This window comes from Zea mays, chromosome 2 (genome assembly GCF_902167145.1).
Source record: "Zea mays cultivar B73 chromosome 2, Zm-B73-REFERENCE-NAM-5.0, whole genome shotgun sequence".
In the NCBI taxonomy this organism is placed as follows: Eukaryota; Viridiplantae; Streptophyta; class Magnoliopsida; order Poales; family Poaceae; genus Zea; species Zea mays.
Genome location: NC_050097.1, coordinates 194,916,881 through 194,927,744, shown reverse-complemented (window position 1 = coordinate 194,927,744; position 10,864 = coordinate 194,916,881). Strand labels below are relative to the sequence as shown.

General features: G+C 53.9%; 2 protein-coding genes across 2 annotated transcripts; both read right to left on the bottom strand.

The window, feature by feature from the left end:
• Window positions 1-2,371: 2,371 nt before the first annotated feature.
• On the bottom strand, window positions 2,372-5,961 carry LOC103647540 (transcription factor bHLH130). Its single transcript, XM_008672060.3, has 5 exons — window positions 5,043-5,961; window positions 4,384-4,889; window positions 4,156-4,221; window positions 3,927-3,995; window positions 2,372-2,813 (listed from the first exon to the last, which is right to left on the bottom strand). The coding sequence occupies exons 1-5, from the start codon at window positions 5,548-5,550 to the stop codon at window positions 2,742-2,744; spliced, it is 1,221 nt and encodes a 406-aa protein (XP_008670282.1). The 5' UTR covers window positions 5,551-5,961; the 3' UTR covers window positions 2,372-2,741.
• Window positions 5,962-6,204: 243 nt separating this feature from the next.
• On the bottom strand, window positions 6,205-10,222 carry LOC103649182 (uncharacterized). Its single transcript, XM_020549098.1, has 3 exons — window positions 10,167-10,222; window positions 6,954-7,875; window positions 6,205-6,699 (listed from the first exon to the last, which is right to left on the bottom strand). The coding sequence occupies exons 1-3, from the start codon at window positions 10,220-10,222 to the stop codon at window positions 6,205-6,207; spliced, it is 1,473 nt and encodes a 490-aa protein (XP_020404687.1).
• Between the last annotated feature and the right edge of the window lie 642 nt (window positions 10,223-10,864).

Here is a 10,864-nt window from a genome sequence, read left to right as displayed (position 1 = left end):
ACTTTCTCTTAAGATTTAATTGTAAATATAGGTTTATCTGGGAAGTGCTTCTTAGATAAGCTGCACAAATAGAGTAAAAGCACTGTCAAAATAAGCTGCTCTGATCCAGCTTCTGTTTTTAGTACAAATGAGAGTGGATGGGAATAATCCAGTCCAGAATAATTTGCAAAAAAGCATTTCGATTAGCTATTGGTTGCAACCTATTTCGGCAAGAGGATCTTGTATGTTTTTAATTAATTAATGTTATCTTTGTCGTCCATGCAAGAGGATCTCTATCGTGTTTCGCAAGATAGAAGCCGCCAAACACCTGTTCGGTTTTATGTAGAACTTCACGCTCCTTCCTATTCGGATACTTATATCCTTATTCGGATGATGGTGCCTAGCAACAACGATAGCATGTCATCGACTTAGACGAGCAGCCATAGATCTCCCTCAACAATTTATGTGCCGTCGCAACGCACGGGCACCTACCTAGTAATATTTGAAGCCGCAACGATCAAGGCTGTTTTAGAGTTTGTTTAGATGGTAGAATATAAAAAATAGGAAAAGAAAATAAGAAAAGACAACAAGAATTGGTGAAATACCGTGATGGAGAAATTCCTCACTTATAAATATCATTACAGATAAGCCTATTTTATAAGTACTATTGTATTGAAACGACTGCTTACGAGTATCATAACAACAATAGACTCGATTTTTCTTCAATGTTGTGGAGTTCCACCGATTGATCCACGACCTTGCGCACCTATTGCCCAGCGCTGCCTCAAGGACATGTTCAGCTAGGAGAGGATTAAAGTGGATTACTTTTTGTCTAGTTAAGATTGAATAAAGGGGATTTAATTTTGCTAAAGACTAGTTTGAAAACTGAAATTCCCTTCCAGATTGAAGGGAATTGGGAAGAAAATTATTTTATTTCCACCTCAATGGTTGCAATGACAGGACGGGACGGGATGGGACGATTCCTCAAATAAGGTTGTTTGGTTCAGGGTCAAGGGTTAGGACGGGACTATCCAGTGTTGTCCCCAGTTGTCCCTCAAAATTAGAGGGACGAGAGGGGACGCCAGGGGACGTCCCTGTCCTGGGCTCCTGGCTGTCCCGCAACCAAACACACCCTTGAGGTATAAAAAGAAGCTGCGCATCTAAATCTCCGTCTGCATTGAAAAAGGCTCGTCATCGAGGAGAGCAAAAGTAAACGGAAACCGTCAGAGCATGGCCGCCGATTCGCCAATCGGTCCAGAGAGTGCGCGTACGACGAGACGGGAGAAAGCATACAAAGGATTTTTTTTTTGTGATACCATCTCTGATCTGTGTCGATCTTGCCCGCTCGACCCATTCCGTCACGTTCATGTGTCGTGTCATCTTTAATTTAGGTCCCAGCCCAGTTTTTTTTTTTAAAAAAAATTGGTAGTCTGTATAGGTACAATCCCGTGCGTGCTAGCTAACAACAGCAAAGCATGGAGCGTGCTCTATCGCGTTGCAAGTCACAGTGGCGGCACGGCAGCGAGCACGAACGGGAGCGACGAGAGAGAGCAAGCGCGCGGGGCCGGGGGGCCGCTGCCGTTTCTTTTTCTTTTTCGGCTGGTTCGTTCCATACTTGTACTTCCGTCGCTGTTCTTCGAGTCTGAGGTCCCGAAGCGGACTTCCGGGAGAGGGAGGGGGCAGCAAGCTGCAGCTCTCACACTCACTCGGTCGGCCCGATCCACTCATCCACACCAACCACCACGCCAGGCCGTCACTCTCCCCGCTCCCGGGTTGGCCCGTCTGTCAAGTGTCAAGTGAGGATCTGGAGCCGGACGCAAAAGGCCGCGCCGCCGTGCAGGCAGCGTGCACGCGACGGATCGACGTGGGGAACAGGCTAGAGCCGCCACGCAAGCGCCCGCGGTTTTCTCGGGGTGCAGGGATGGATGGGGCATGCGGTTTTACAGCCCCGGACCCGGACAGCGACAAGTGACGGTAGAGACAGGACAACTCCATCGTACGAGGCACGAGCCATCCGTATAGTACTCCTACAGTCCTACTCCTACTATGGTTCACTGAACCTGTCATTTCGGGCCCATTCCACCCAGAAATACTCCTACCCGAAACAAACAAACCTTTTTACTGTTTGGCGCTTGAAAATGTAGAAACGCACTAGTACGTGGTTGCAAATTCTCTCTCTCTCTCTCTCTCTCTCTCTCTCTCTCTCTCTCTCTCTCTCTCTCTCTCTGTGTGATAAAAACGTGGTTGCAAATTCTTTACGTGGCTTGCCGTATGTAAAGGGAAATGCATTTTCGACTACGTACACTGCCACTGCCTGCACGCACGCAGCCAGCCAGCCGGCAGGCAGACACAACAGACGCAATGCATCCAGTCGGATTGGATCAGGTGCGTGTGCATGCATGCGTACATATGCATGTACGTGTCGCGTAGGATCCGAGCAGTAAGTGCAAACGATGACAGAGACACACATGCTGCAAGAGCCACAGATAACTGACGCAGCTGTGTCACTGGTATACGTACGTGGGGCCTGCCTGCTAATGAACTTGCATGTATAACAGACTACGTACTACTCATTCAGTTAACTATGTAAAGCCGAACACGTACACTGATACTACTATACTTCGACGACTCTTACTCCAATCGAGGAGGAGCGCTCGAAGCGAGCTTAGCCGCCGGCCGGCACGGAGGCGTCAGTCAGGCCGGCCTTGCGGCGGGCCATGCATGGCCGCGCACTGCTACGCGCGCGCCGGCTGCTGCTCCTTCTAACTGGTGAACGGGTCCTGCAGCTTGCCGCCGCCGGAGCAGGTGCAGTTGGCGCGGCCGTCGTTCAGCACCTGCAACGAACGAGAACACCATGAACAACGTTGAGCAGAACTGGATATGCCTCTGTGCATTCGGGTATATTATATTATTGTTATTTTTCTTTCGCCCTAAAATAATACTAGCTTCGATCTTTTTTTATTTGATGTTTGCTAATGTAAAATTAAACTATCATGCGTCAAACAAAAGAAAATGGAGGCAGTACTTGTTTAGCTCTTCATTTTTATGCTCTTTATTTTTATGTCTATGTTACATGGATGACGATACATCTAGATATGTATATAAAGTATAAACATCAAGTATGGTTCGAATCCATTAATTTCCTAAAACGAATTTCAATTTAAGACTAAGGGAGCAATAATTTGGACGACCATAAGCTAATCAAGAGTGTCGGTCTATGGCTTGAATTAATATTCTTTTTTGGGAGCATGTAGTTGGATAAGCCTTGTCGTAGTTTACCCCTGCCATCAACCATAGGGCAAATCTACGTGATGGAAGCGTTTCTGATGGCTCAGGGCGACCCACCCGAGATAAAAAAAAGTGCTGGAATGGGGATAGTGCTGTCTCTGGGTTTATTATGGTGGCGAGATGACTATTTTTGGTTTGCCTGAAGAGAGACGAGATACCTATTTTCTGTTTGGCTACTGACGGATGGGGCCTATTGTCAGTTTTTTTTTATTCTTCCTTTTCCTCCTCCTCCCTTTATCTCTTTCCGCCCGCGCCCCGCGCCTCCGCAGGCGAGCTCATCGGGGCCGGCCGCGCACGCTAGGGTTAGGACGGAGCCGAAGCTCACCGGGCCGGACGCGCCCTTCTTCCTCCCATCCTCTGCCGGTCTCTCTTCCTCATGCTCCTCACACGAGCGTTGATGACGCTCGTCCTACGGATGTCCCTGTCCCTGACCGTCGTTTTTTCGAGGGCGCCTGAATCTGAAGGGATAGCGGGATGGTCCTGTCTCTACGTGACTCTGACCAAGCAGCTCAACATGGATATCCCATTTTAGGGTGGGATCGTTCAAATCACCCCCTTGAACCTACCACTACCTTAGTAAAGCTTAACTCAATCGTGTATTCAAGTTCCTACCAGCGGTCTCGGCAGAAAAGAATGTGGTTTTGGATGTGGGCATATACCTTGACCTGCTTCTGAAGATCCTTGATGTAGTCCACAGCCAGATCCAGCATGTCGGCAGTGTTGGTTTGCTGCAGCCATCAACGAAAACCGGTCGTCAGTTTATCTATCAATCTCTCGCTGTTCTATTCTGGTACTGGTAGTACCAATCAGGAGTGGAGGTGAGCGGGAATGGCGTGACGTTTCACTGTTCTATCCATCTTTCTTGGGGTTTGGGCTGGGTTTGGTTACCTTTTCCATGTTGGGCACGAGCTCCTGCAGCTTCCGTATCCGCTCGCTGATCTTCGTCCTCCTCACCTGACAGCGACAACGACATGAATCAGTTTCGAGTTTTATTCCCCACCCGGCCCCCTTCTCTCTTTCTTTTCTCGGATTGGGCTAGCTGGAAAACCCAAGCGAGAATTCAAGAGTATCAGCCAAGGAATGCAGCTGGCTGGCTGGATGCAGGCACGAACGAACCCGCTCGGCGATGCTGCGCGGGTGGGTGGCGCACCCGCGCTTGGCGCGGATCTTGCAGGGGACGGCGTCCTGGAACTGCAGGAACTTCTCGATCGCCGCCATCTCCGCCGAGGCCGGCTTGCCGCCGCTGGGCAGGCTGAGCTGCGGCGCCAGCGGTTGCTGCTGCACGTTCTGCGGCGCGGGACCGGAGTCGCGGGGGCGGCGCTTCGCGCCGGACGTCGGCGACGGCGACGGCTCGTCCGACCAGGCGCCGGACGTGCCGCCGCCCATCGGGTACCCCGGGATGCCGACGTAGCCGCGCGGCGCGCCGCTGGCGTTGCTGCCGGCCGCCTCGGGGCTGCCGCCGCCTCCGCCGTCGAGCTCCTCGCTGCCCACCTCCGAGATCTGCGACATCACCGACCCCTGCCGGGACGGGAAGCTCAGCTGCCCCTTGAGCCGCGCGTCGCTGACGCCGTTCCTGAAGCCGCCGGCCATGCCCATGCCCGCACGGAGCATGCCGCCGTACCCTGCAAAGCCGCGGCGGCGCATTAATCGCTCACGATCAGCTCACTCCGCAAATGGAAAGCTAGGCGCCTAGAGCGTGATTGGGATGCTACTACTTCTGGTGAGACCACGGAAAGGTAGCGGTACTACAAGACAAGGCAGAGGCCACCAATTACCGTTGGTGAGGAAGCCGGCGGGGGAGCTGCTCTGGCGGATCAGGCTGTTATTACCAGCGCCAACGCCCGCACCGTGCTCCGTGCCACCGGAGCTGACGTTGTGGTACAGCCCCTCCATGGCGGCCATCTGCTGCTGCTGCTGCGACTGGTACATGAGCTGCTGCTGTTGCGAGGCGGCAGCTTCGTCCATGAAGTGAGCGGCCGCGGCGGGGCGGGGAGGCTTGCAGTCCCGGGCCTCTGAGTGGTGCCCGGCGAGAAAGAGCGCGAGGACGTTGTCCGTGGCGGCGTGGTCCGGTGGTCCGTGCCCTCCGCCGCCATCCGTCGCGGGGAAGTCCTGATCCCCGCACATCACCTCGCCGAGCAGCGTGCTCGGCGCCGACCTGTAGCGCAGCAGCCCCGCGGAGCTCATCTGCTGCTGCTGCTGCGGTGGCGTCCTCGCACCGGCCCTGGTCGGCTGCGGCAGGGCTGCTGGTAGGTTGAGGTCCTTGGGCACCGGCGCGCCGTACATCACACACACACTCCCGCCTCCCCAACTGCAATCAACCCCGCCTAGCTAGCTCCCTGTCCACCGCGCCAGTACGAACTGCGGCGGTTGGAGCGCGCAGACGGGTGAATCCGTGAATGGTGAAACCGATCGGACGGGAGGGGGAAGAAGGCAGCCAGAACCAGGCAGGGACCAGCGAAGGGGGTCGGTGCGTCGCTCGCAGTCGCAGCGGTGCGGGCGGGCGGGCGTCGGGGACTGTGTAGATAAGAGGAGCTCGCTAGCCGAGCCGAGCTGAGCTGTGTTGACTGGGGAGGTGTGTAGCCGTAGCAGTTTAACATGTGGGGTGAGAGCTGGGCGCTATTTATATAATAATAACGGCGGAGGCGGAAGTTACCGGAAGAAACGAAGCGCCCTCGTCGCTGGGGCGCTCGTCGACGCGCCCGCGGCCATGCGGGGCAGAACAGTGCAGTGCAGCCGGTAGGGATATTTATGACGGGTATCTAAAAATAATTTTCTCTAAAATAATAAAACGAGGGCTCGGTAATTTCAGTGCTTATTATTATTGTGCACAAATGGTCGACCTGCCTGACGACGGTGAAACCGTGGAAATAATTTGAGCAGAACCTGTCTCAGCTCGCGAAAAAAACAGAAAAATCAGAACAAAAGTATTTCTCTATCTCAAGGCCCAGGCAAAACCTCCTGCGGCCCGGCGCCTGGCCCGTTCCACATGACGACGTGGAGACCACACAGCCAGGAGCCACCGCGAGACCACCCAGAGCATTTGATATCTCTACAACTATTAAGACCCATTTGTAGACTGCCCCCGCCTGCGCGAACCGCCCGCCGCACGCCAGCCGCCGCGACTCCCGCACGCCAGCCGCTACCGAACTCCTCACCTACCACACGCACGCCGCCCGCCACGAAGCGCCCGCGCGAAGCACTCCCCCCCGCCGCGAATCCGGGTCGCAGGTCCGGGTCGCAGGTCCTGTTGCCCGCGGCCGCGGCGGAGGCGGCGCTGACGGCCGCAGCCGCGTCATCTTCATCCCGCACCGGGGCTGGGACGGCGGTGGAGGAGTTGAAATCCTCGCCGGTGGGGAGGAGCGAGTCGTCGGGGACGAGGAAGGTGGAGTTGGGGAGGACGCGGGAGAGCGAGGTGGTGATGGCGGCCGAGGACTGGAGCCAGGGGTCCGGCGGCTAGTATGTGACGGCGACGACGGTGACGACGAGGACGGCGAGCACGAAGAGGGAGAAGCACACGTTGCTTGCCGCCTTGATGAGCGACTGCGAGACGGGGACGTCGCCAACGGTGCCGCCGGAGGACGGCCCCCCGCTGCGGCGGAAGAGGGGCGAGTCCTCGCCCCCGTCGGGGGCGTCGTCCGGGTCGGAGGAGGACATCCTGGATCTGGGACTGGGACTGGGACTGGGACTGGGAAGGAGCGGGGCTGAGATTTGGCCAGCCGCTGCAGCGGGCTCAACCGGGCGCACCCGGCGACGCTGTCCGCCGCCGCGGCCGCGTCCCCGTCGCCGTGCTTCCAGCCCTTGCCCATGTCCTCGCGCTTTGCGGCGCTGGCTTTGATCGTCATCACCGGCGGCTGCTGCGCTCGCCCTCTTGACGGGCACGTCGAGCTGTTGACGCGGCCGCCGTCGGACGAGCTCCGGAACAGGAGGAGATCGCTGAGCCGCCACCGTCTCCACCCGGCGCTCCTCGACGCGGGACGCGTGGCCGGTCTCGTGGGCGGCGAGCCATGGGGGGCAACAGCAACACCGCCCTCGTCGTCCTTGCCGCCGAGCGGCGATGGCGCCTTGGTTGCCTCTAGGAGCGCGGCGGCGAACGGGTCGAAGTCGACGCCGGAGCCGACCCTGCTCCTCCGCCGCGGCGACCACGTGGCGCCTGCGCCTCTGGCCACGACCGGAGACCGCGGCGACGGCGTGACGCTCCCGCCGTCGAGCAGCCCCGGCGGCGGCTTCAACGGACGAATCTTGGGCTCGTCGTCGGCCGTCTTCTTGGGCCTCGGCTTCAAAGGCCTGATCTTGCCCTTCTCAAAGAGCTCGTCGGCCGCCGTAAGCGTCTCTGCCGGCGCGGCCTTGCCGAACTCGAATCCCGTGTCCCATGCCGCCACGTCCGCGGCGGGCACGCCCCCGCCGAGCCCCCTCTTCGGCGTCCCAGGCCTCTCCTCCCAGTCGAACGACACGGACGATCCGCCTGTGGCGTACAGCCGGCGGCGCGGCTGAAACTCCTGGTCGTCGCTGCCGCTCCCCTCTGCGACGTGCGCGTATATGGCCGCGGCGCGCCGGGGGCTGGCTGGCGCACTGGTGAAGTGCTGGAAGAGGTACTTCGTCTGGTCGTTCCTGGACGTGTTTGAGCTGTTGGCAGGCTACTACTCACGATACGACCTCTACCATGTCGATTTCCAGGACCCGGAGCTGCCGAGGATGCCAAAACTCTCTGCGTTGTGGTACGGCGAGTTCTTGAAGAATGAAATCGACATAATAGAGAATGTTGTCGTTAGCGCTACTGACAATGCGCGCTGGCATGCTGCTGGTGAAGCCTGCTGGTGAAGCCTGCCCCGCGAGATCTCTGGTGAAGTCTGGCCGAAGCCTTTTCATGCATATACCCGGCCAGGCAAGCGACCAGACTAAAGAAAGCAACAAATCATGCCTTTGTAGATCTGATCGGCCAGGTTGGAAAGAAAGCCACCAATCGCGCCTACGCCTGTGTAGACGAGTTTCTCTTCACACGTTATTGCCTGCCTTATGTCTGTAGTGCGAATGCCATATTTACCTCCGTAATTTTAGCCGAGGTGGATCCCTTCCTATATTTTCCTCTGCTTTGTGGATCTCTTTCCTTTCCAACTTTCTTTATTGATGGAAGTTGGAAATCGGCAGTGTCCTCACCGGCTATAAATGTAGCCACACCCCCAGTTTCTATCTGCTCTCCCCCTTTTCGCGCCTCCAGAATTTGTCACCTATCACAACAGCTTCTCAGGTAATTGTGTTGAATTTGTGATCTATTTTATGTTTCTTGTGATTTTTATTCCCTTGACTATGTGAGACACCATTTTTATTCCCTTGACTATTCGCTGGATGACAGGTGATGTGTGCCTTCCGTTCCGCCCGCCCACCACGCTGTGGTCGCGTGGTCGTGGACGTGCCGGTGCTATTCTGTCGTCGCCGTGCTGGTTTTCATGCGCTACTACGAGCAGAGTACAATTCGCGTTTTTCTCTCAGCCGCGGTCGCGGGGGCACCACGGTCATACACGCACGAGCACGACAAAGAGAGAGAGAGACAAATGTTTTCTTGTATAGATGCTCGATTGAATTGTCCTCCGTTTTGTATATCGCTAAAAAGGATTAGATTAGTGTATGATTGTCGACACATTTATCTATCATTACAAAATTCTAAATTGACTCTTTAGAAATAATGTCTGGTATGATAATGTTTGCTACACGGATTTTGCATATCATAATGATATTTGTCGTTCTGTTTACATGTTTCATAAAATATGAAACCTCCGTCGCAACGCACGGGCACTCACCTAGTATTATATACAACGAAAAAAACTGAAAGGGGAGAGAAAAATCCCCGTTCACGAGGGCGCGCACATGAGCGCAAGCGGTGCTGGTGCTGCGCGATCTGACCGCCTGTAGCGTCCCGGCTTCCGCCAATCATCTCCCTGTGTTCGCTGACACCTGAAAAAAGATAGGCAGCTGCTAAAAGTTCGTCTCGAGATTAGTAATAAATAAATAACTAGTAGATACGAGTCACTAGAAACTAGTACTACTCCCGTGCTGATGCTGATGGGGACTGTACCGCGTAGTATTTTCTTATTATCAGGCTGGAGATCAGTCACGGGAGTGGATGCTCTCGCTTTTGTTTAGTGCGAGGATCAGTCGCCCCGTAACGGAGTCAGAGTGCGTCTGATTGGTTGCCGTATCAATCTAACCAGGATGCCCTAACGGAGCCAGGATAAGTAGCATCAGGTTGAACTCATGCAAGATATATATTCCATCCGAAGGACTAGACTGAAGGAAGCGGGCCAAATCCCCACCATAGTTTTCGCCGGTCACATGTGGCCCTGTGAACGCCGTGGCTCCACACCTGCACCGGATCCTCCTCCCTCCCATGCTTAACCCGGCGCCGTTTCCCTGAACGGAATTCGATGGCACTGCCTACTACATTATTCCGTGCCAAGCTTCGGCTTCATTGTTCTACCAACGATCCTTTTATCCATGGAAGCAGCGAGCCCACACGAAAAGGGCGTCGGTCACTTTTCGTTGCGCTAGCTGATCCGACAAGAGACAAGAGAACCGTGGGCATGCAGATCTTTCGAGTTCAGGAAATAAAGCCCTAGAGAAAAGTGTGGGAATAGGGAGCGATGCCGTTGGGTTTGACACCGGCTGGCTCGTACAGGTACCAGTACCATTCATCAAGAGGTTGACCTCGCTATTTGGATGAGAAGAGAACAGGATACTGTGGTTATATATTCCACGCCCACTCTCTCTTTCTTTCTCTCTGAACGGGCGATTGATATTAATTAGATACAATTGTGATAATAGGACGATTGATATTATTATGGTTTCCTACTAATTTGGTAGGACATCAAGGTGAAGTTAGGACAAACCAGAGAACATACACTTACCTTATGAGCACGTGGATACCTCTTATATAGGGTAGGAGCGAAGCCACGTTGGCCATGCCAAGTGCATGTGCTACGTGGATATGTTTTATTGGAATATGTACCTCTTATATACTGCCCACCTACGAACCATCTACTATATAGGGTCCACCTACCATATACTATATAAGGCCCACTACCATCTACTCCCTATGTCCACAAATGTTAGTCGTTCTCACTTTTCGAGGAGTCAAATATTTTTAACTTTGACCATATTTATATAAGAAAATATTAATATTTGTACTACATAATTAGTACCATTAGATAGATCTTTGAATCTATTTTTGTAGTAAAACTATTCAAAGTTCCAAATATTGCTTATATATTCTATAAATCCAGTCAAACATAAGAAAGTTTGACTAGCACGAATACCATAGCGACAAACATTTGTGGACGGATGGAGTACTATATAGGGCCCACCTTGTGAGTATGTGGATATGTTCTATACGAGGTACATATCCACTTACCCAGCGCGCTGGGTAGTGGGCCCTATATAGTAGATGGTCAACTGCTCCTATATTGTCATAGAGTTTGAAGTCATACGTGGTGACTCATCTTGACTATGCCACAATGTTGAATTGATCATGTTGTAGTGGTAGATATGTCTTGTCATAGTGGCAAGTACTATAGTCTATATAGTTAGGTATAGCGTAGTTCGTAAC

What these genes read in the sequence shown, in the direction of transcription:
- LOC103647540 (XM_008672060.3), bottom strand. Translation starts at nt 5,550, where the DNA reads ATGTACGGCGCGCCGGTGCCCAAGGACCTCAACCTACCAGCAGCCCTG. An exon ending in TCGTGCCCAACATGGAAAAG is followed by an intron (nt 3,996 to 4,155) that starts GTAACCAAACCC and finishes TGATGGCTGCAG; the next exon opens with CAAACCAACACTGCCGACAT. An exon ending in ATCTTCAGAAGCAGGTCAAG is followed by an intron (nt 2,814 to 3,926) that starts GTATATGCCCAC and finishes CGTTCGTTGCAG; the next exon opens with GTGCTGAACGACGGCCGCGC.
- LOC103649182 (XM_020549098.1), bottom strand. Translation starts at nt 10,222, where the DNA reads ATGGCCAACGTGGCTTCGCTCCTACCCTATATAAGAGGTATCCACGTG. An exon ending in GGTATCCACGTGCTCATAAG is followed by an intron (nt 7,876 to 10,166) that starts GTAAGTGTATGT and finishes AAACACGTCCAG; the next exon opens with GAACGACCAGACGAAGTACC. An exon ending in CTCAGCCCCGCTCCTTCCCA is followed by an intron (nt 6,700 to 6,953) that starts GTCCCAGTCCCA and finishes CCCTGGCTCCAG; the next exon opens with TCCTCGGCCGCCATCACCAC.